The 25,506-nt window shown below is 42.2% G+C and overlaps 1 protein-coding gene across 3 annotated transcripts in view; it reads left to right on the top strand.

Moving 5' to 3' along the window:
• The first annotated feature begins 1,380 nt into the window (after positions 1-1,380).
• The window catches only part of MARCHF6 (membrane associated ring-CH-type finger 6), an 85,278-nt gene continuing 61,152 nt past the window's right edge, over positions 1,381-25,506 (top strand). For all 3 annotated transcript variants that reach the window (XM_059416907.1, XM_059416905.1, XM_059416906.1), the window contains exon 1: positions 1,381-1,626. In XM_059416907.1, the coding sequence (XP_059272890.1) occupies positions 1,608-1,626 (19 nt within the window). In that variant the 5' untranslated portion in view covers positions 1,381-1,607. The remainder of the gene's footprint in view (positions 1,627-25,506) is intronic.

A 25,506-nucleotide genomic window follows, 5' to 3' on the forward strand; every position in this document is an offset into this window, starting at 1 on the left:
CCAGTACTTCTCAGCCTGTCTCACAGAATCCCTCCCCCCTGTGCATACAGCATGAGACTGGGTTTGGTGTTCCTGAACTGTGCCCCTGGTCTGAGCTCAGGGAGAAGTGTTCCACCACAGGCCTTACAGGGGTGAGAGCTCATGTTGGGGTTGGGTGGGAGGGATGTAGGTTGGGGAATGAGCCTCCTTCGAATTCAGTTTCTCGGGAGAGAGTATCAGCATTTTTAAGTAAAAGCTTAAATGTGATCAATTCTTAAGTTCAGGCCTTGGAATCAGTGGGTCTCCATTATCGTGTCAAGAATTTACCTTCCGAGTGAAATCAGTCAAATCAGTGACCTTAGTTTTCAAGGGCTGCTCTGATTTTTGGACGACGTTTCATTATTTGTATTCTAAATCTCATTCTGATTTAGGAGGCCTGGAGGAGGGATCTTTCCACCTCCTTTAGTCACGCGGATGGAAAAGGGATTGCTAGCATTCTGGAACCTATTTCTGCATATCATCTGCATACTGTTTAAAGTATTTGGGGGCGGAGTTTAGGTACATCTTTGCTTCTATTCAGGGCCTTTCTAAGCCGTACTTTCTAAGCCGAGCTTCATTTAAAGAAAGAGTGAAGCTACGGTGAGGAAAGGTGGACTACTGACGGAGGCAGAGGTCAGCCTCTCCTAAGGCCGAAGCAGGTCAGCTCCGGCCAGGCAGGCGTCCAGAATTCAGTACACCAAATCCTGTTCGCCTCGGAACCGACTTCAAGTAGAGGTGGATGTTCCGATCTTCGGCCCAAGTGGTTTCCTGAAGTCCTTCCAACCAAGCGCGGAAGCCTCCCCGGGAGGCGTCTGGGCGACGTCGACGCGCGTCCTCTAGCATTTCAGGGCCGTTTCAGGACTTCTCGAAACGGGCACCAGAACTCCCCGGGTGCCAAACAGAAACGCGCATTCCGGGGCCCACTCCAGGCACGCGGGACTTCAGCGTCTCGCGGCAGGAACAGGGGCGCCGAGCCCGTCTTCTCGCCCAGAAAGTCCCTAAGCCTCCCAGGGACCGGCCTCCGGCGTGCACGGCGACCGGGGCCCTCGCGGCGCTCGCGGCCAGGCGCCTGCTCACGCTGCTCTTCACCGCCCCCACCCCGCCCCCGGTGTGCGCCTCCTTTGTCGCGGTCCTCGGTGCCACCAGAGCTCGGCCCCCGCTCAGGTTTCCGCCCCGCCGCCCACAACACCACCGAGGTGGCCCGGAGCGGGGGGTTCGCAGCCCCACCCGCGCGCAGGGAGCTCAGCCCGCCCCGCCCGCGCGCCCGCCAGCGGCGGAAGTGACGGCGCGCGTTGTTGGGGCGCTCCCGCCCCTTCCGCCCGGCGCCCCGCCCAGGCCCGTCGGCTCCGCTCTCCCCGCCCCTCCCCCTCCCCTCTCACGTCCGCTTTCTGTCAGCCCGTCTCCCTTTCCCTCTCCCCCTCTCTCCTTCCTTTCGCTTCCTCTCTCGCACCTGAGCACACGCACCTGCCCGGGCCCGGCTCCGCTCCCTCCTCCCTCCTCCCCCTCCCTCCCTCCCCGCCCCGGCCGGAAGGCTCGGGCCCCGGCCGCGGGAGCCTCGCGGCTGCGTCACCGCCGCCCCCCCAGACAAGATGGACACCGCCGAGGAAGGTAAGCGGCGGCGCCCGCGCCCTTGCACCGGCGCCTGGGTTCGGGCCAGGCCCGCGCCCCGGCCGCGGAGCTCGAGGCAGGCGGCGGCCCCCCACCCCCGATCCCCGGGCGGCGCGGCGATGGAGGGGGGGCCCTCGCCTCGGGGCGGGGGCGCGCGGTGACAGCGGCGGGGCCGGCGCTTGAGGCCGTTTGCCCGCCGCGCTGGGCGCGAGGAGCGGCGGGCCGGCGGGCCGCAGCGGGGAGCGAAAGGTGACCCCTCGGCGCCCCCCGCCGTTTCCCGCCGGTGCGCTCGGAGGGCGGGGATCCGCCGGGGTCGGGGGCTTCGGGCCGTGGGGCTCGCGGCCGGCCAGGCCGCCCCGCCCCCCCAGCGCCCCCCCCCCCCAGTCCCCGGGGGACACGCTGTGGTCACTGCTCGAAGTATGGGGGCGTATTCCATGCCCTTCCCCCACCCGGTTTTGTCTCTCTGACTGTCGTTTCGCCTATTGCTGCCGTGCAGGCCCTACCCCGACAACAAAACTTCTTTGTTGACTCTGAAACTTCGCGAAAAACGCCCCGCCAGGTGACGGCTGAATGCAGTGGACTCAGCCCCGCCGAGGAACCTCGCTCTCGGCGTCGCTGCTCCCAAATAACTAGACGGGGAAGAGTGAGGTCCAGCGGGGTTATTAGGAGCGGGGAGGTTGCCGAGGAGTCTTTTGTTTTGGTCGTTGATCTGCGTCGAGTCCCCGACACCCGTCAGCCGGGTTTTCGGTGCTTTGTTGTGCGAGCGCGTGTGTTTCGGAACTGGCTGAGCCTCGTCCTCCGAGTACGTCGGTGCAAACATCTGTTGAGTGTTTAACTGCGTTTGCGCGTCCGCGGAAGGCGGGCTGGTCGGGCGCTCTTATCTTCGTAGAATCTGTCAAGTCATTTCGTGAGTCCGTAGACGAAATTAGTAAATTATCCCGTTTCTTGCTGGCTTGGTTATCCGTGAAGAGACATTTATGCATCGGGTGTACTGATGTGGGGGTATGTCTCAGTCTTCATGGATTTTGATTCGGGTGGTTTTAGATGAAAATCGTCGAATACTGCCGTGGTGTGCAGTAGTGAGTAATGCAGGCTTGATATGGTCTGTGTATGTAATGGATTCGTAGATCTCAGTGTCTTGTTTTTTAACGAAGTCTGCCCTCAGGAAGAACTTGAGCTGTAAGGACGTGTGTGCGCGACGGTTTTCAGAGCACACTCACACGCGTTCACGCTTGCTCTTGCGGAGCAGCCCCAGCCGGTGGGGAGGTGGTAATATCTTTTACAGATGTGGAAACTCAGGCTCAGTTATTTTAACAGCTTGTTCAGGTGTCACACGCTAGTAAGAGATTTGAACCTAGATATTCTGATTATAAACAGAGTTTTCCTCTCATTGTGCTTCAGTTGTGTTTATTGTACACAGTGAGTGAAAGCTAGTCGCTGCAGGAGGCTCCCTTGGTAAAAATAGTAAAGTGAAACTGCTGAGGGGTTAGGATTACTTTGTTTTTGACAGATGGTCCGTGTGTAGATTTCTATCTGCATAGATTTCGGGTCATTTTGGATTCACATTTTAATGACTCAGTCTAGTAAGGCAAGTATTTATTTATCACAATGTGTGTTCAGGCATATTCCATTAAATTCTGTTTGAGCCTGAGTACTCATAGTACTTGCATACACACTTATGGTGCTGTAGTTAGTGGAAACTCAGGAACTGCAGAACCTCAGAGTTTATATGGACTCATGAAAAAAAAGATTTTCAATGTACTTCTAATGCTTAAACATTTTTTTCCTTGTAAAATTATAAGCAGGGTAAGATACAGATGATTTTTCTTTAGTGGCTTGAACCCCGTTTCCTATTGAAATAACTATGAGCACGTGTGTATGGCATTTATTTTGCTAAACACTTTATACACATCTTACTCCATTCTCTCAACATTTTAAGGTAGGCAGTATCCACTCTTTATGGAGAGGAGATGGTGGGTTGGTATTATTAGTGACTTGCCTAACTTACAGGGAACAAGGTCAAAGGTAAGATTTAGACTTGGGTCTGTCAGACCCTGTTGTTAAAAGAAAATAACTTATTTTTGTTGCTCCCTTTATAAGATGAATCATTTACAAATTTTGACAGAACCTTTTTTTTTGGCATTTGTTTCATGAAACTATTAGTCATGAAATGAAAGTGAATTTTAATACTTCTCATGCCCACTTTTGCTAAATTCCAAATCAGAAGACTTCTGAAATTTTCAAAATTAAATTTAAACTTAACTTGAAAAACCATTATAGAGGATTTCATGATAAAGTGTAGAACAGCTTGGAAACAACTGCTCTGTTTGCTGAATTGGTTATTGCAGATTATTATTTTTTTTTCTTAAGGATTTTATTTATGTATTTGACAGATCACAAGTAGGCAGAGAGGCAGGCAGAGAGAGAGAGAGGAGGAAGCAGGTCCCCACTGAGCAGAGGGCTGGATGCGGGACTCGATCCCAGGACCCTGGGATGACCTGAGCCAAAGGCAGAGGCTTTAGCCCACTGACCCACCCAGGCACCCCTGCAGATTATTTCTTAAATTGAAAAAATACAGTTGGGTTTTTTTTATGTGATTTCAAAAGAAGCAGGTTTTTTTTTTTTTGGGGGGGGGGGTAGGAGACAGTAAAAATGGAAGAAAATTATAAAAATATGTATAGAAAATTAAATTTAAAAATTTTTACCTATTAAAAATGCTGATAATATTTATTTTCTTATTTTTTAAATATGCTAATCTGAGCCAACAGACTAAGAATGTTATTAAAATACCAACCATACAAGTAGAGTGTAACTCTTCCCACTCTTAAAAATAGGATCTTGCTTTTCTCTAGAGGACTATATATGATATTATAATGCTGAGAATGTTTTGTATTTGTAGTAAACAATATTGAAATCAGTTAGAAAATTATTTGCCAGGTGGATTTTGGCCCTTTGTATTAAGTGTTTGTTAGATTAAAGGTGGTTGGTGTGTTAAATTTTATTTTTGTAAAATCAACAGGTTTATAATCCATTCTTATTACACAGGATACATGAATCATTCATGTTGTTTGTATGTAGTTTGTATGGGTGTAGATAGTTTATATAAACAGCTGTCATCAAATCTTTAAACTTCAGAGGATACCTTAGATATGCAGCTTCCTCATTTTATGGATTAGGAGTCTGATCCTGCAATGTGCTGAGATTTTTCAGTTTCAGGGAAAAAAATATGTCTTTTGCTCAAGGATATTCATTTTTTAGAAGGAAAGCACCACACTGTTGGAATTAGATGTTGGAAGCAAGTGTTGGTGTATGAAACCCTCATGAAGATATTAAATACATTTTGCATAGTAGAGTGTTCTCATTTCAGTCCAGTGATAGAGACCTGACTTTTTAAAAAAATTTTGCTAAATTACTCCTTACTGTAGCAAAATGTAATACAAAATCTCATCAGTAATTTTTTTATGGGGTACCAGAACACTTCTTCTTTATGCTTTATGAGACTCCCTGGGGAGGTATGGGGTTGAAGTGCCATGCAGTTGATCATGTTCTGTATTTGCCATGGCAGAACCTGAGGTGGCATAGATTTGGAAGAGATGAGTTAAAGGGATGGGAAGTTGCCATAACCAGACAGCTAGTTATCATCTTTCTAGAACCACGTGGTCTTGCATGTCTGCTTTCAGACATGTCTGCTTCATTCTTCTCACCACGGATCACCTTTCACTGCTTTGGCATGCTTATGACCACCAAGCAGACATGTACTTATTTGACAAACGCTTATTGAGCACCTGTTACAGGCCAGGCACTATTTTATGCTTTTGGGCTAGGCAGGGAACAGAATAGACAAAATCCCTTATTTCGTTGAGTTTACATTCTTTTTTTTTTTTTTTTTTGTCTTTTGTCTTTTTGAGTTTACATTCTTTTGGCTTGGTAGGGGAGAAAGAGAAGACAAAAAAAAAATTATATAGTATAACTGGAAGGTTATAAATGCTGTGGAGAACAGTAAATCTGTAGGGATTAGGAGTGCCAGGATAGGAGGATGGTGCCGCAGTTTTAAATAAGACAGTAAAGGAAGGCCTCACCGAGGAGCAAAGTAAGAGAGGGAGTTAGACATACTCTGTGGGCAGAGCATTTTAGGTAGAGGCAATAGCCAGTGTGAAATCTTTAAGATGGGAGTATGCCGGGAATGTTTAAGTAATAACCAGGAGACCAGTGGGAATGGAGTGAGTTAGTTGGGTAAAGAGTAAGTAAAATATGAGGTCAGAGAGATCATGGGGCCAGGGGGAGTGTTGAAGGGGAGCAAGTATCTTTCTTATCTTATAAGACTTCTCTTCACTTCTACTTTTCTGAGGTAGGGTTTTGAGCAGAGGTGAGGCATTAATTGTCTTGCCATTCTGTTACTGGCTGTTTCCTTGAATATATCTCTTTCCTGACCCGCTTAATCTTAAATCCAAATTTCTGGTAGCTAGAATCTGATTGGCTCATGTTGGGTCAGGTGCCTGCCCATGATCCAGGTAGCTGGGTGGTGGTGGGGAAGATAGTGGAAGTGAAAGAATAAAAATCATGTCAAAAGGCACAAACTAACAGTTATAAGGCCTGGAGATAATAGTATACAGCATGGTAACTATAGTTAATACTATCTTATATATTTGAAAGTTACTAAGAGAATAGATCTTAAAAGTTCTTACCACAAGAAAAAATTGCATGTGTGATATATTTAACTAGACTCATTGTGGTGATCATTTCACGATATATACATATGTTGAATCTGTGTCATACACTTGAAACTAATGTCATATGTCAGTTACATCTCAATAAAAAGAAAATGAATAAAAGTCATGAATGGCTACCTCCATTCTTGGTCAGGGCAGACATCCCAAAAGGTGTCTCTTCCAGTGTTGAACTAAATACCTTTTAGGCTGGAATGCTATGTATGAGTGATTAATGTGGGGCTTCCTGGGTATTATCTTCCAGACCAGGCTTATTTTTGTTGGGTTTTACCTCTCTCCTGTACGGAAATGAAGATCGCTTATTTTTAGTGCAATACAGGTAAAATGGAAAGAGTTCTTAAAAAGAGAACAGGAAGTAAAATCGCAAGGGAAAACTTACTAATTCAGATTATATTTTAGAATGCTTTCACACTGGGCAAGGCAAGATATATTACAGGAGTTTTAAGTTCAGGCAATGGAAATGGAAAGAACGAGAAAGAAACAACATCAGGTTAGAATTAATAGAATATAGTGATTGATGAGATGATAAAGGGGGGGAGGATTTGAAAATGATTTCTGCTGCAGTTTCGCTAGCTCTGAATGGGAAGAGAAATTCGGTTTTGGATATTGTATTTGTAATGGGTGCCATAACAAAGTAGCATAGACTAGGTGGCTTCCATAATAGAAAGTTACTTTCTCACAGTTCTTGAGACCAGAAGTTTGAGAACAAGATGTCTACAGGGCTGGTTTCTTCTGAGGCCTCTCTCATGGGGTTGCAGATTTTTGTCTTCCTGTGTCTCTATGTGATTTTCTCTCTCTGCATGTCTGTGTCTTAATCTCTTTATACAAAGGCACCTCATGTTGAATTAGGGCCCACCCTAATGACTTTATCTTTAACTTAATTATGTCTTTAAAGATCTTGTCTACAAATACAGTCATTCTGAGGTTCTTGGGATTAAGACATCAATGTATGAGTTTTGGTGGGGTGTTTGGGTGGCTTAGTCAGTTAAGAGTCCGCCTCTGGCTCAGGTCATGATCCCAGGGTCCTGGGATTGAGCCTGGGGTCATTGGGCTCCCTGCTTAGCTACGTGTCTGCTTTTGCCTCTCCCTTTGCTCCTTCCCCCCACTTAAGCTTGAGTGCTTTCTTTCTGTAATAAGTTAAAAAAAACCCCATACATATACACACACATATATTGGTATATACGTGAATTTTGGTGGAGCTGGTGGAAACAACACAATTCAGTACATAAGAGACATGGTGAGTTTTTGAAGGCTTGGAAGACATTGAAACATTTTCTGTATGCTCATTTCTTGGAACAATTTCATTATAGTCTTACTTTTCTCTCTCTTCTCTACCCCACTTGAGTATTCTTTAATGCTAGGTTAGTGAGGTGTAATTTACATGCAATCAGATTTAGCATTTTCACTGTAAAGTTCTATTATAGCACTTTGAGATAAAAGATTTGGAGATTCCTTGCTTTTTTTTTCTTCTCCATTTATCAGATATTGAATACTTGCTCTGTACTTAGGCCCTGTGTCAGCTGTGTTTCTTGTGTGAATTTCATTTCCCCCATTCCTAGCCATTTCAGAGTTCCTTAGAGGCACTTTTTTTTTGTTTTGTTTTTTTAAGATTTTATTTATTCATTTGACAGACAGAGATCACAAGTAGGCAGAGAGAGAGGAGGAAGCAGACTCCCCGCCGAGCAGAGAGCCCCATGCAGGGCTCGCTCAACCCTGGGACCCTGGGACCTGGACCCGAGCCGAGAAGGCAGAGAGGCTTTAACCCACTGAGCCACCCACACACCCGCTTAGAGGCACTTCTATTAAATGGATCAGTTTGAAGACCATTGCTTTTGGGATTCCTTTATACTTTTAAATACTCAAGAACCATAGGACTTTTGTTTATGTGGAGGATATCTTTTTAGTATATTAGAAATGAAAACAGAGAACTTTAAAAAAATTTTTAAATTTTATTTATTTTTAAAATATTTTGTTCATTTATTTGACAGAGATCACAAGTAGGCAGAGAGATGGGGGGGAAGCAGGCTCCCTGCTGAGCAGAGAGCACAGTGCGGGGCTCAATCCCAGGACCCTGAGATCATGACCTGAGCTGAAGGCAGAGGCTTAACCCACTGAGCCACCGAGGTGCCCCAGAACTTTTTTTTTTTTTTTTTTAAGATTTTATTTACTCATGAGAGAAAGAGAGAGAGAGAGACGCAGCAGAGTAGGGAGCATGATGTAGGACTTGATGCCAGGACCGTAGGATCATGACCTGAGCTGAAAGCAGACGCTTAACCGACTGAGCCACCCAGGCACCCAAAAAGAACTTTAAATGCAATACATGTTAAGAAAAATAACTTTATGATAAATGTATTTTCCAAGACGAAAACTTTAGGGAGAAAAGTAGCATTGTTTCAGTTTTTTGCAAATCTTTATGTCTGACTTGTTAGAAGACAGTTGGATTCCCATCTCTGCCCCTGTAGTTACTCTTGTGATATGTTTTGGTTAAAATGTATGAAGAAGGTTGGGCTTGTTTACACAGATAATTTGAAAATGGGAGTTGTATTTTTAGGTAATTTTTAAAAAAAGATTTTATTTATTTATTTGACAGAGAGAGATGACAAGTAGGCAGAGAGGCAGGCAGAGAGAGAGAGGGAGGGAGGGAGGGAGGAGGAAGCAGGCCCCCTGCTGAGCAGAGAGCCCGATATGGGACTCGATCCTGGGACCCTGAGATCATGACCTGAGTTGAAGGCAGAGGCTTAACCCACTGAGCCACCTAGGCGCCCCTTTAGGTAATTTTTTATGTCCTCTGATACTATGCCAAAATTTGACAAGTGGTCGTTTATTTTTTTTTCTTCTTCTTCTTTTTTTTAATTTAAAGTGGTATTTTCTTTAAGTGCTATTAATCTGAAAGCATACACATCACCTTTTAAAAATTAAATCAACTGGGGGCCTGGGTGGCTCAGTGGGTTAAAATCCTCTGCCCTCGGCTTGGGTCATGATCTCTGGGTCCTGGAATTGAGCCCAGCATCGGGCTCTCTGCTCAGCAGGAAGCCTGCTTCCCCCTCTCTCTCTGCCTGCCTCTCTGCCTACTTGTGATCTGTCTGTCAAATAAATAAATAAAATCTTAAAAAAAATTAAATCAACTTAAATTAAAATTCATTGGTTTGATGGGTCAGAATAGTCCAGAAATAGACTCATATATATGTGGACAATTGATTTTTGACTAAAATACAAAAGCAGTTCCGTGGAGAAAGCATAGTTTTTCAGCAAATGGTGCTGGGATAATTAGCTGATCGTAGACAAAAAATTAACTTTGAGGCATACCTTTCACCATATACCAAAATTAACTCAGAGATGTTAGACCTAAATGAAAAACCTAACTGAAACTTTTAGAAGAAAATACAGGAGAAAACCTTTGTGATTTTGGGTTAGGCTAAGATTTCTTAGATAAAACATTAAACGCATGATCCGTAAAAGAAGAAATTGATAAATTGGATGGCATCAAAATTCACAAGTTCTGCTCTTTGAAAGATACTGTTAGTAGAATGAAGACAGGCCACAGAATATGTTTGCAAAATGTCTATCTGATACTGGATATATAAAAAATTTTCAAAACTTAAAAAGAAAATGAATGACACAGTTTAAGAGAGGCCCAAAGATTTGGACACCACACCAGAGAATATATACATATGGTTTGTAAGCGTATGAAAAGATGCTAAGCACCACCGGTGGTTAGTTACATGCAAATTAAAGCCATAGTGAAATGATTCACACCCACTAGGATGACTATAATCAAAAAGAACCTACAGAGGAGAGGAGAGAGAGAAGCAGACACCTTGCTGAACAGGGAACCCTGTGTGGGGCTCCATCCCAGGATCCCGAAATCATGACCTGAGCCACCGAGGCGCTCCCTCAGTGGAGCTGTTTTTAAAAATACATTGGTTTGTTTTTCAGTCATGCGTGGTTTTGTAACATCATGTGTGGTTTTGTAACATCATGTGTTGGTCTTTTAGTAGATAATCAGTCATTGAGTTATGCAGGTCTTCCAAATGTTGATAGGTTTTATGTGTATTATAAAAGCTTACATTCCTTAACATCACTACCTGTCTCATCGAAAAGCCTTTTAGCAATTGGGGAAGCGGTCATGCTCATTGTGGTGGATACAAGTTTTCTAAAATCCTAATTTTTGCTTGAAACTTTGATTTTTATTATTGGCAGCAAATATTGTCAGTTTTCCTTGGCTCCTAGGCTCACTTCATTCTTTTGTGATAAAATGTCTGTGGAATACTCAGATTTGTCTGAATAACTTGTTTTTGTTTTTCTTTTCAGTTTTTTTTTTAGCCATGGTAAAAATGATGTTTCAAAAACAAACATGATGTTTCTTGGGAAGAAAAAATAGTTCAATTGGTAACTCCAAAGAATTGTATAAAGTACTTTTTTTTGAGGCAAACATTGGTGTTGAGCTCAAGTTGAGGAGTGATCCCACACTCCCTGTATTTTCCAGTTCAAAACTTTTAGTTGGTTCTTTAAGTTTTTTTTTTTTGTAGTCTTGATCTAGTGAAGAGACAGATGACACCCAGTAAGTTAAGCAGAGGAAGTTGAATTACTAAGCTATGGGAAGAAGGTAGCTAAAGAGATGTGAACAATACAGTAAAGGGTACCTGGGCAAGAAGGGAAGTATCCAAGTAGAGACAGACTTGGAAGAGGTAGGGCCACTCCTTACAGTTATGGTTTAGACACCAGTGGAGGAGTGTGGAGTTGTCCAGAGCTAGTCTGGGCTAGCAGGAGGCAACCCTCCAGGGTGCAGGAGAGTCAGAGGTGGTGGATAGGCATGTGGGGGGAGTTGGATACCACTGTTAGGTACAAGACCTGGTGTGTCTTATATTCTTGGTGTCTTGGATTCTTACCAGTAGGGTTGTGAAAGGTGGTCATTACAACAAACCTACTGACAGTGCAGCAGGAGCCAGAAAATCACTTCCTCCTGTGTTGTCCCTCCAGTATCTTCTAGTGACAATTTTTTTTTAAAAGATTTATTTATTTATTTGACTGAGAGATAAAGAGAGCACAAGTAGGCAGAGTGGCAGGCAGAGGGAGAGGGAGAAGCAGGCTCTCCACTGAGCAGGGATCCTGATGCGGGGCTCCATCCCGGGATCCTGGGATCATGACCTGAGCCAAAGGCAACCACTTAACCAACTGAGCCACCCAGGTGCCCCACAAATTTGTTTAAAAAAAAAAAATGTTTTGAGTTCAGTACCTGATGAGGTACTGAAAGAGAGATTTGGAACTGAGGTGAAATAAGCTGATACCTGGCACACTGTTCCTGTAATTGTTGGGAGCCACTGCCTGTGCTGCAGAACTCGGGGATGCCCACTGCTCCTGGCCAAATCACCACAAGAGGTGCCTGGCTGGCTCATTTGGAAGAGCATGTGACTCTTGATCTCAGGTATGTGAGTTCAAGCCCCACATCGGGTGTAGAAATTACTAAATAAATAAAACTTGAAAAAGAAAAAAAGAATCACCACCAGGATCTCTGTAACTACTGCAGGAGTTCAAAGCATTTGCAATTAGCTGCCACTGCTGTTTTTAGAGCCAGAAATAGAAAATGGCTTCACCTTTTCCCACAAAAGTGCTCCCTTTGATTCAGTGCAACTCAAGCCTAGTCAGCAAAGAGGCCAAAAAAATGTAGTTTTCAGGCTTCTAGGAGCAACAGCACAGGTGAGTGTTAAGTTTGTAATTACCAGTAATCTGGAGAGAGAAGAATAACTACACTTGGGGGTCCATGTAGAATTGGGACTTTGTTTGCAAGGCCTAATTAGCACATGCATTTTTTTTATAGGTAGTTTTTTCTTGTAGTTGTGAAAGTAGCAATGAAGCACTAGAAACTTGGGGAGAGAAGGTATGAAAATCACCCATGTTCTTATCTGACCAATTATAATGGCTGTTTTTTTGGTATTTTCTCTTTTAGGCTATTTTGATGATTTTACCTAGTAGGAAGTACAGTGTGTATTCTATTCATTCTTTATTTTTACTTTGCTTATTTAGCAGGGATTTTTTTCATGTTCTGTGTAATCAGTGTACCACAATTTAGATCCCCCCTCGCCTGGTTTGGGATATGTAGGTTATTTACAGACATTTTGAATAATAGTTTTCACTCATAGATTCTTAATATTTACTTACTGTGATCATAGCTACTAACTGTAAAAGTTTTTGTTGGTAATCGGATACTAGAAATCCTTGTGACTTCAGCCAAATGAGTCAAAGCCAGCAGTAGTCGTCCTGATTCATGTTAATGGTTTACCCTTGATACGCTGTGATCCAAATGGCACTTTGCGGCTGTCCTGACTTCCCTCAGAGCCATAGCCCTGTTCTAGCCATGAGCGGAACATAAGACCAGTTCTGTTCGGGGCATCTTACAAGGTGCCTGACCAGTACTCCTTAAAATGACCAAAGTCATCAAAAACAAGGAAAGCCTGAAAAACTGTCAGAGTCAAGAGAAACTGTCTTAGCCAAGCTAGGAAGACATGACAACTAAATGTCAGGTGGATTTTGAAACAACAAAAAAAGGACATTAGGTGAAGACTAAGGAAATCTGAATCAACTGGGTTTTAGTTAATGATACGTGAATGTTGGCTCATTAAGTTTAACAAAAATACCATGCTAATGTGGATGTTAATAATAGGGGATACTGGGCACTGTGTGTAAGGGAACACTGCACTATTTTTTCAAATTTTCTGTAAATATAAAATTGTTCTGAAAAATAGTGTACTACTAATAATTGAACAGTCCTTTGATTATTGAATTATCACCAGAAGGATAATTACCAGAAGGAATTTGCATACACTTTGAAATCTAATGTGGAAAAACTTTCAAGGTAGATAGTGACCTAAAAATTATGACATATACCCAAAGTTTTTAGGATTTTTTTTCTTCTTTTTTTCATAGTTGGTACTTAGGACATATTTGGTGAGCTGAATTGTTGGCTAGAAGAACTGGTAGCATGAGCCAAACCCCCGTGGGTGTGGACTTCCAACAGCTGGTTCCAACTTGAGAACCTGCTCTTACTGCTTGTTCTTTTCTCCTCCCTCTTTTTCTGGGCAGTCTCCATACTCAGGCACTAAGGATTTGAGATTTTTCATTAAAACATACAAGCAAACAAACAAAAAAACCTTTATATTTATTGAGCTCTAGGCACTGTGCTAGGAACTTATAAAAAAGGTATGCCTTTGGGGCACCTGGGTGGCTCAGTGGGTTAAGCCTCTGCCTTCAGCTCAGGTCATGATCTCAGGGTCCTGGGATCAAGCCCCACATGGGGCTCTCTGCTCAGCGGGGAGCCTGCTTCCCTTCCTCTCTCTGCCTGCCTCTCCACCTACTTGTGATCTCTCTCTCTCTCTGTGTCAAATAAATAAATAAATAATTAAAAAAAAAAAAAAGGTATGCCTTGCGAAGATATTAGGTATTCAAATAAAGCGACAAAAGTTTCCACAGGATTAAACAGAAGAAATTTGCTTTCGAAAAGCAGGAGGAGCCTAGAGAGCTGGAGGTGGGAAAAAGTGAAGCAAAGCAGGAAGAGTTGCTTTACTGTTTCTAAGTTGATTTGCATTAATAACAAGTGCAATGCTTTTATTTTGACCTGAGAGAGATTTGTAATTTACTGCATGTAAATCTAGCAGGAACCTTATCCTACCTCAAAATTTCATTATTTTGGTTTTAGTAAAGGGCCTCTTTTATAACCCTGGTGGTGGTACTCTGTTGAGGTTTTAGGTGGCGGGATTGGTCTTCATACACAAAATAGGTTTATTCTCTCATTGACTTTCTGTGTTGGTAGTAGTTGTGCTTGTTTTAGTCCCCCCTGCCCACCCCCAAGCTGCTGAGACTCTTTATGAAACACAATAGGCTAATTTATGTCTTTGTTACAAACCTACCAAAACCTCAGCAGCTTAAAGCAACAAAAGGTTCCTTTCTCACCGAATATTAGGTCTACTGCAGGCTAGGGGGAGATGCTGCTAACTAGGGTCACTTACAGACCTAGATTGGTGGAGGCTTTGGGTGTGTTTTCTTCCACAATCATTGAGGAAGGAAAATGTATTTTGATGTGTTGTGTTCACTGGCTTCCAGAGTTTTCTACCCAGGAGTGATATACGTTACTGTAGTTTGTATTTCATTGACTGAAGCAAGTTGCATGTTTGTATCTAATTTCTGAAGTGGCAGGGAAGTGCAGTCCTGCTATGAATCCAGAAAACGGAATGCCACAAATACTTGATGTCCAGGGGTAATGATTTCCTCCGCAGTCCCTAACAGCATTAATTCTTATCTGGCTGGATGAAATTAATGTGCTTATTGGGATACATTTCAATATACAACTTCATTAGTGAGGAGAACAATAGTTTCTTTTCATGTCATTATCTTTTCTCATTTGTTCTTATATGTCTATTTAGACAGTCTTTAGAAGTGTTTTTAAAATTAAACTGTAATGTAAATATAGTAAAATTACCTTATTTAATGTTCATGAGGTTTTTGTTCTTGTTTTGGTCTGGGATAGTTTGATTTTTTATTTTAATTCCAGTGCAGTTACAGTGTTATGTTAGTTTCAGATGCACAATATAATGATTCAGCAGTTCCATATACTATTACTCAGTGCTCATCAGGGTAAGTGGACTTTTAATCCCCTTCACCTATTTCACCAGTTCCCCTGCCCACCTCCCCTCTGGTAACCATCTGTTTGTTCTCCTATAGTTAAGAGTCGGTTTTTTAGTTTCTCTCTCTCTTTTTTTCCCTTTTATTCATTTCTTTTGTTTCTTGAATTCACATCTGAGTGAAATCATATATTTCTTTCTCTGACTTACTTTGTTTAGCATTATAGTCTGTAGCTCTAGCCATGTGGTTACAAATGGCAAGATTTCATTCTTTTTTATGGCTGAATAGTACTCCACTGTATATGTGTGTGTTACACACACACACGTCTTATATTTTTATATAAAAATATTTTTATATATACACACATCACATACATATGTATATATATCCTTTACCCATCTATCGATGGTAGTGTCTGTGAGTTTTTGACAAATGCATACAGTCATGTAGCCAGCACGTTCAAGAGGTGGACTAGTTCATCCACCTCTCAAATATCCCTCTTCCCTTTTGTGATCACTCCCACCCCCAGACCCTAGCAGCCACTCATGTATTTCTATCTTTGTAGTTTTACCATTTTCAGACGTCATAAATGGAATCATCTAGTATGTAGTTTTTTAAGTCTGGCTTCTTTTGCTTAACATATAATGTATTTGAGATTTATTCACCTTGTTGTATGTACAGTATTTCATTCCTTTTTGTTGCTTAATAGTATTCTTTTGTAAAAAAGAATATTGAATGTACCACAGTTTATTCTCTAGTTGTGGAATGCTGTGATTGGTTGTTTCCATTTTGAGGAAATTATGATTGAAGCCATTGTACAAATTTATATGGGTTTTTGTATAAGTATAAGTTTTCATTTGACTAAGTTAAATACCTAGGAATAGGATTGCTGCTGCATATGATGAGTGTTTTTTTTTTTCTTTTTATAATTTTAATCAGTATGTAGTGGTATCAAACTGTGACTTAAAATTTTTATGGCAAAATATACATAACAAAATTTACCATTCTAGCCATTTTTTAAGTGTACAATTCACTGGCATTAAATATAGTCACACTGTTATGCAACCATCACCATCCTATTGTGATTTTAATTTGCACTTTGCTAATGACCTTAGCATTTTTTTCATTTGCATACTTTCTTTGGTGAAGTATCTGTTCAAATCTTTGACTGATTTTTTAATTTTTTTGACTTCTTTCCTATTGTTAAGACCCCATTTAATAAGCTGGACAAAGGACTTAGAAAATTCACATAGAAAGAGAATTTGTGATAAGATTAAAAAAAATGTTGACTTCACTCATCATTAGCTGCTGTACTACCTAGTTATTTTACCTTTTTTTTTAAAGATTTTATTTATTTGACAGAGATAGAAGTCACAAGTAGGCAGAGAGGCAGGCAGAGAGAGAGAGGGGAGAAAGCAGGTTCCCTGCAGAGCCCCGACGTGGGGCTCGATCCCAGGACCCTGGGATCATGACCTGAGTCGAAGGCAGAGGCTTTAACCCACTGAGCCACCCAGTGCCCCTAGTTATTTTACCTTTATATTTCAGTGGTGTAATGTGTTTTGCCAGAGGGAGCAGCCTACTATCCAAATGGAAGAATATAACAAAGTTGGAAGAGTAGATAGAAAATATGTATAGAATATTGACATTAAATTGTGGAAAAAATAAAAACATTCAAACAAAGATCATACAACCAAGTTGGACGAATGAGCAAGTTAGAGGAAATACTCTTTTGTAATTGACGGTTATATTTTAATCATTTCCTCATTAACTTCTTTGATAATGTAGTTGGGCCTCAGTAACTGAAATAGAGTCAGCTAATCTAGGTCTGCTTCCCCTCCTGGCCTTGGCTGCTAGAGGTGATGTTGGGGCCTCATTTTTTTCCCCCTGTGGTATTTGGCTGGGGTACGGAAGCATTTATTGTCTAAAAATTTCCTGTCTTGCTAAGTTGCCTCTTTCCTGGTCTTTGGCTTTTTTGGGATAAGTTTATCTGTTCCATTGGTGTTTTCAGGTTGTCAGCTTCTCCATTTCTACCACCAGTCCCCAGGATACCTGAAGGAAAAAACCCCAGAGAACTCACTGGATATGATTCCTTGGGTCACCAGTTCCCTTGCTGCTCTGGCTTTTCTTCACTTTTTTAGAATCTACTTCTGTTTATATATAATGTCCTGGGCTTTTGGCTGTGCTTGGTTGTACTTGGCAGGAAGTATAGGGAGAAGCGTGTGGATTTCATCTGGGCCATTCTCTTCAATCCTCTTGTAGTCTCTACTGCCTCTTTCCTAACTACAATGCTGACTTCTAATAAGTGTTAGTTTTTCCTGTTTGTGAACATTTATTTATTTATTTTAAAGATTTTATTTATTCATTAGAGAGAGAGAGCACAAGCAGAGGGAGAGGGAGAAGCAGACTCCCTGCTGAGCTGGGAGCCTGATGCAGGGCTCAATCCCAGGACCCTGAAATCATGACCTGAGCTGAAGGCAGACTCTTAGCCGATTGAGCCACCCAGGCACCCCAACTTTTTTGAAGTTTTTCATGTGGAATAGGTATTCTTTGTGTCTGAATTCTTTCTGTGTGTGTGTGTGAGAGAGAGAGAGAGAGTTCTTTATCACTGAATATCACTATGCAATAAATACATTGTGGTTGTAGTTTTAGTTGGTTTATTCTCATTGTGATGTTGTATTCAGTTGTTTGAATATACTAAAATTTATCCATTCTACTGTTGATAGACACTTTAGTAGTTTCCTTGGAGGTGGAGCTTAACACATAGGTCCTGAACCCAAAACCCTGAGATTAGGACCTGAGCTGAGATCAAGAGTCGGATGGTCAACCCACTGAGCCACTCAGGTAGCCCAAATTTTGGAGGTATTTTTATGAAATAGTGCTGCTGTGAACGTTCTTGTACATGTCTTTGTAAGTTTATAAGGAAACTATAATATTAATATTAGGGTGTGATCAAAATAATACAAAAGTATATGCTGTGGACATGATACATATATAAAATGTGTATTTCCCCCAAAACTGATCCACAAAGTCAACAACTTAACATAAAGTTAACAGTTTATGTATCCTTCCAGGAAAAATGTTTAGCTCTGTATACCTATGATCTGTTCCAGATTTTTCCACTGGAACATGGACTGGCAGGGAAGCAGCTTCCATTCCTTCCTAGTCCACAGAGAGACTAGAGCTGAGGAAATTTTGTTGAGAATATAGAGTGAGAGCAGGTGCAGTCTTTCACTTTGGCCACTTTTCCCAGCTTCCAGTTTCCCAATAAGGTATGATTCTGCCCATGGCACAGTCTAAGCTGGGGTTGGGGCCTGCTAAATAGCCAAATGTTTGCCTTACAAGTATTTTATAGCTAGGGCTTATTGCCATTCTAGTTTATTTATATCAACAATCTTCACCTGTCCATTTAGGGTGATATTTACTTTTGAGGTGCTTTTGAACAACACTCAGATCTTCATGATGTGGGAAAAAACAGGGTCAGTACTGTAAAAGAGATTAGTGATCTTTTTTTGGACCAAATTCCGTTTTAAAGTCATTTAGATTAAATGGTTTAGATTAAAGGCATTTAGATTAGGGGCACCTGGGTGGATCAGTGGGTTAAAGGCATTTAGATTAAATGATTTAAATTAGAATTGGGTTGTTGGTTGACAAAATGAGGCTTTTAGGAATGTTGAGACCTATTATTTAAATCTTACTCTGCTTTCCCCTAATAAAGATGTAGCCAATGAAAGCTTTAGCACATTTAAAAAATTGTGATTAGTGAAATAAAATCTAACATGAGTTTTCCGGTGTGTGTGTGTGTACGAGCGTGCACATATGAAACACATCACATGCTGGGCGCCTGGGTGGCTCAGTAGCTAAGTGTTTGCCTTCGGTTCAGGTTATGATCCCCGGGTCCTGGGATTGAGCCCCACATCAGGCTCCCTGCTCAGCGGGAAGCCTGCTCTTCTCCCACTCCCCCTGCTTGTATTCCCTCTCTCACTGTCTCTCTCTGTCAAATAAATTAAATTAAAAAACCCCACATGCTAATAAGCCTTCTTGTTGAAGAACTTCATTGATAAAATTGGACTTGGTAGTGTCAGTACAATGAAAGTTCAACTGTGATATTTGTAAATTGCATGGTTAACCGTTGCTTATTTTTCAAAAGTTTTATTATGTAAAATTTTACTTTTAAGATCTTATTTATTTACATATTTAGAGAAAGAGAGCACTCATGTGTGAGCTGGGAAGTAGGGCAGATGGAGAGGAAGAGGGAGAGAGACAATTTTAAACAGGTTCCGTGCTCAGTGAGGAGCTGGATGCAGGGCTTGATCTCATGACCCTGAGATCATGACCTGAACTGAAATCAAGAGTTGGACAATTAACCTACTTAGTCACCCAGGCGCCCCTAGAGATTTGGTTTGACTGATTGATTAGAATTTAGTGATTCATCAGTTGCATATTACACCCACTGCTCCTTACATCAAGTGCCCTCCTTAATGCCCATCACCCAGTTACCCCATTGCCCCACTCACTTCCCCTCCAGTAACCCTTAGTTTGATCCCTATAGTTAAGAGTCTTTTATAGTCTGTCTCCCTCTCTGGTTTCATTTAATCTTTTCCTTCTCTTCCCCTGTGTTCAGCTGTTCTATTTCTTAAATTGCGCATGAACAAAATCTTATGGTATTTGTCTTTCTCTGACTGATGTATTTTATTTAACATAATACCTTCTGGTTTCATCCATGTTTGCAAATGGCAAGATTTCATTCTTTTTGATGGCTAATTTTCTGTCTTGCATATATACCACATCTTCTTTATCCATTCATCTGCCAGTGGACATCTGGGCTGTTTCCGTATTTTGGCTTTTGTGGACATTGTTGCTATAAACTTTTCAGTGCAAATGCTCCTTCAAATCACTATGTTTGTATCCTTTGGATAAATACCCAGTAGTACAATTGCTGTGTCATAGGGTAGATCTATTTTTAACTTTTTGAGGAACCTCCATACTGTTTGCCAAAGTGGCTATACCAGTTTGTATTCCCACCGGTAGTGTAAGAGGGTTCCCCTTTCTCCACATCCTCGCCAATATTTGTTGTGTCCTGAGTTGTTAATTTTCGCCATTCTGATTGGTGTGACATGATACCTCATTGTGGTCTTAATTTGTATTTCTCTTATGTCTAGTGATGTTGATCATTTTTTCATGTCTGTTGGTTATTTTTGTGTCTTCTTTGGAGAAATGTCTGCTCATGTCTTCTGTCCATTTCTTGACTGGATTTTTTATTTTTTGGGTGTATAATTTGACAAGTTTTCTTTGTAGGTTTTGGATACCAGCCCTTCATCTAATAAGGCATTTGCTAATATCTTCTTTTATTCAGTAGATTGTCTTTTAGTTTTGTTGACTGTTTTCTTTGCTGTGCAAAGCCTTTTTATCTTGATGCAGTCCCCATAGTTCATTTTTGCTTTTGTGTCCCTTGCTTTTGGAGACCTGTCTAGCAAGAAGTTGCTGTGGCTGACGTCAGAGTTTGCTGGATTTTGATGAATTCCTGTCTCACATTTAGGTCTTTCATCCATTTTGAGTTTATTTTTCTGTATGGCTTAAGAAAAAAATGATCCAGTTTCATTCTTTTGCATGTGACTGTCCAATTTTCCCAACACCATCTTTTTTTTTTTTTTTAAAGATTTTATTTATTTATTTGACAGGGAGAAACATAGCGAGAGAGAAGGATCACAGCAGGCAGAGTGGGAGAGGGAAAAGCAGGCTTCCTGGCAAGCAGGGAGCCTGATGTGGGGCTCGATCCCAGGACCCTGGGTTCATGATCTGAGCCGAAGGCAGACGCTTAACTGACTGTGCCACCCAGGTGTCCTTCCAACACATTTCTTGTTTATTTTTGTTTTGTTTTGTTTTTTAAATATTTTATTTACTTATTTGATAGACGGTGATCACAAGTAGGCAGAGAGGCAGGCAGAGAGAGAGTGGGAAGCAGGCTCCCTGCTGAGCAGAGAGCCCCATGCGGGGCTCGATCCCAGCACCCTGGGATCATGGCAGCACCCTGGGATCACCCTGAGCTGAAGGCAGAGGCTTTAACCCACTGAGCCACCCAGGCGCCCCTCCAACACCATTTCTTGAAGAGACTTTCTTCTGTTGGGTATTTACTGCTTTGTCAAAGATTGGTGGACCATAGAGTTGAGGGTCTTTTTCTGGGTTTTCTGTTCTCTCCCATCGATCTGTGTGTCTGTTTTTGTGCCAGTACCACAGTCTTTTGATGTAATACAACCTGAAGTCCAGAATTGTGATGCCTTCAGCTTTGGTTTTGTTTTTCAGGATTGCTTTGGCTATTTGGGGTCTTTTGTGGTTCCATACAAATTTTATTGTTTGTTCCAGCTCTGTGAAAAACATTGGTGGTATTTTGATAGCGATTACATTGAACGTGTAGATTGCTTTGGGTAGCATAGACATTTTGACATTATTTGTTCTTCCAGTTCGTGAGCATGGAATGTTTCTCCATTTTAAGTATTTTATTTTTAAGTAATCTCTTCATTGTGAGACTCAAACTCACAACCCTGAGACCCAAGAGTTGCATGCTCCACTAGCTGAGCCAGCTAGGTGCCCCATCATGTAAAATTTAAAACAAAATAGGCTATTGCAATAACCTCTGATAACCAGCATTTTATTCAACAGATAAAGTGTATGGCTGATAATTCTTGCATCTCAACCCTTTTCCTTTCCCATCTCCACACTTCTCCTGCATCATTTTAAAGCACATCCCAGGTATGAAATCTTTTCACCTGTAAATACGTATCCTAAGAGATCACTTAAAAAATACACACACAACCACAATACCAGCATCAGACTCCTTAATGGGTTTATCCTTCCAAGTGTTAAAATTATTATCAATATTATTGCTCTTCACACCACGATGACTGAATTCTGTTTAGGATTTAATTACAGTTTCTTCTGTCTTAGAATATAGCCTGCTAGGCATATGTGATCATATTACTGTTTTTAAAGTTTCTAAAGTAATTCTTTTCTGTGGTTAAACTTGTGATATATTTATAATATATATATATATATATATATATATACACACACACACACACGTATGGTTCATTTGTTGTAATTTGTTTTTGGTTTAGGGGTTGCTTATGTTCCATTTTGCTATAATTTTGTAAATATGTAAAAAAAAAAAAACTCCATGGTTCTAAAATGAGGCAGTTGAGATGTCTAATGTTCTCTTCCTTTTTTTTTATTTTTTTTTTTAAAAGAATCAATGGAGGCTTGTGAAACTCCTTACAAAATAATGAAAATTTTGTCTATTTGTGTATTTTGAGAGAACCATAGTTATTCTGATTTTTCCCAGAAGTTTCACAAGCACACACACAAAAAATGTTCTTGAAGTTTTTGGCCTCAGGATCCTTTTACACATTTAAAAACATTGGCATATCGTTAAGAGCCTTCATTTGCCATTAGAGAATGAAACAAAATTTGGAAATACTAATTCACTTAATATACTTGTTATAGGTTAATATCTTTTTTTTTATTAAAGAAATAACTATATACTTCAGACCTAAAATATTGGTGAGAAGAGTGGATTTGTTTTATATTTGCAAATCTAAATGTTAGATTTAATGGGAGGCTGGTGGATTTTTTTTCATCTTGGCTGCATTCAGTCAGTTGTGTTGGGTAGCATGTGGAAAACTCCACTGTACCCTGGCAAGACAATGAGGATAAAAGGCAAAGCCTTAGTGTTATGTTGAAAATGGTTTCAGCCTTACAGAGGTGGGTGGGTGCAGTACTCTGTCCTGTGTTAAGCAGAGCCCTACAGTCCATGTAGATTGTTGTGCTTGCTGAGTTTTGTGTTTGTTGGTTTGTCGTTGAATGTGGTCTTCTGGAGATCACTGTCTTGTGCACATGTGTTCCGCGTCTCCCTCCCAACCCCCGCACTGTGCCTTCTGCAGCCCCCCACCCCCAATCGGGCCAATGCGTGGTCCTCCTCATAACTCTCCTGTGCCACCTGGGGCTGGGCCGCCCTTGTGAGGCTGGGCCCCTTACAGGATGAGCCACCAGCATCAGCCCTTCGCACTTGTGGATATTCTCTATTGTCCCTGCATCTTGTTGGCAGCTGTGCGCTAACAAGGAGAGTCCTTGCCCAGTCAGTCACTTTGTTTCTGGAGGGCAACATAGCAACCCGCGTTTGTGTGAGCGCAGCATTGTCTCTGCTGCTTTCCTCTACACTGTGTTCCAAAGCAGGACACACCTTGCCACAGTTTCGCTGCTGTGCCCTACTTCTGCAGCCGCCTGAGTACTGGCTGCAGAGACAGGACAGTGTGGGACTGCTTCACCCTATGTCTGCATTGGCTCACACGTATTTGCCCCCAAACCACCCTACCTAGATAACCCCTCACTGCCTGTCTTTTAAAGTTAATCTGTAGGCATCCTGGCCCTTGGGCCAGTGTGGTCATGTTCCACATGGCTTTAAGTGCTTGTTCTGCTCCTACCTGGGTAACTCTGGTAATTGTGGAACTAATTGATGCCACAGGCACCAGTAGCTCTGGTGAGTCTAGATAACCAAGATCAGTTGCATGTTTCATGGACCTGTCAGCTATTTTAGGTAGAAGTCATAGTGTCTACAGTGGCAACTATGGTGACCAGAAATCCAGGTTCGGTACCATAAAGGGAGCTTGATGATCAACTTCCCCCAACCAAGAAAGGCAGCAATGTGCAGATTATCTACTTCAGACCTGGGAGAGCAGTGATGAAAAACGACACTGGACTCTTTTTGAATGAGTGCATTTTGAATGCTTTAAGGAGGATCCATGCAGGGCAAGCCTGGTTGCTGGCCGCTGTGGTCATCTCTACTCCAGGGCCAGGTATTGAACCCAGCGCAGTTCAAATGCCAGCTTGATGCTGGATCTCCCGTGTGGGCAGCAGCAGATCCACCACAGGGGATGGTCCTTCCAGGTTTTACCCACCCCCTTGGGTGAGCTCCTGGCTCTTAGTCCAGTTTCCCTAGGCTGAAGTGTACACTTGGAGAAAATTCGAGTGTTCAAAGCAGACTCAAGCTGCCAGGATACTGCCCTTAGAATCATGGAATTCTAGTGTGGTTCTGTTTTGTTTGTGTCAGAACTTTGCAGAGGCTGGTTAGGCAGGATTGTTGGGACATTCATATTGTGTTGCTAGAGCCCAGAGTCTTAAGACTGGTGCAAGACGGACCAGAGTGAAAGCTTTTGCCAAAGATGTTTTCATTAATCAAGGACGAAGGTGAAAGTGGGCGGTTTGAAGAGGCTTGGACCCCAAGTATCCTGTGTAGTTCTGACCGTAAACGATGTGGACAGCCAGTGTTGCTCTCATGACCCACAGATGGCTTCCAGGAAGCCGGAGTCCTCTGGCTGGCGGTGGTAGGGCTGGGGGGGGGGGGTAAGGTTCTAAAGCTAACTGAAAGACACAGCCCTGGAGTGGGCTTGATTTCACTCAACCTGGACAACCCTTCCTGGCTCTCGTGTAGGTAGAACTGGCACAGCAAAAGCTCTTCTGTGGGTGGTGGTGTGCAGTGATCCGCCTGGCTTATGGATAACTCTTGGGATGAGTGTGCTAACCAGTTAGGCAGCCAGAGTAGTCATTATCCGTCAACTTTGATAAGTGGTGCTCAGCCTTCCTAGGTTGAGGAACACACTGCTTTTTAACATTGGGGGCCGAGTGTCACACTGCTCAGTGTATGTGTCCCTGGTTAAATCCATTAACAGTGGGCTTGGGTTGCAGTTACTCCCCATGAACGAGGAACTCCCTTGAGAGAGTAGATCAAAAGTTTTCCTTAACTCCTTGTCTCTAGTACACTGCTTGTTGCCCCTCACGTTGCCCACTTGGGGTGGGCACTTAGGCCTGCAGATCACAGAGAAGAAGGTCTAAATAAAAGTTGTGACCAGTTTCCATAGGTTGTCCTGCAGAGGGAGCATTACGGAACCTGTGAGTGGGATGGTTCTTGGCATTTTAAGTTTTTCCTCAACATATCATGGGCCACCGGGCAAGAAGATGGGCAGATGTGCTCAGAACCATGTGGGGCAGAGTGGAGGGTGAGCTCTTGCCTCTGGCCTCTGATCAGGTAGTCCTGGGCTCCCGTACTTCTGCTTAAGGTGACCTCTGGCTCACCTCTCTCTGACCCGGTGCCTTTGTAGTTTTGGGGTGCAAAACTCACCCTATTAGTGTATGTCTCTGTATCTGTGGTGGAGTGAGGTGAGGCTACAGGGGTGTCTCCAGGGCTGCCCACTGCCATTAAGTCCTTGGTTGTGTTTTGTGGAGTTTAAACTGTGAGGACTGGACTTAGAACTTGAAATTGTTAGGACTGGAGTTTAAAACTATTAGGATACCAGTGGTGACCTGATTTTGTGTTTTTCTATTGGCATTAGTTATGGAAGAGTACAGTTAATGAGTACAGTTCTCATTGAAAGGAACAACTGGCCTTTTTATATACTAGGGAATTTTTTGGTTTTGGAATATATATATATATTTTTGAAAGATGTTATTTATTTATTTGACAGAGAGATCACAAGTAGGCAAGAGGCAG

Source organism: Mustela nigripes, chromosome 12 (genome assembly GCF_022355385.1).
Source record: "Mustela nigripes isolate SB6536 chromosome 12, MUSNIG.SB6536, whole genome shotgun sequence".
NCBI lineage: Eukaryota > Metazoa > Chordata > Mammalia > Carnivora > Mustelidae > Mustela > Mustela nigripes.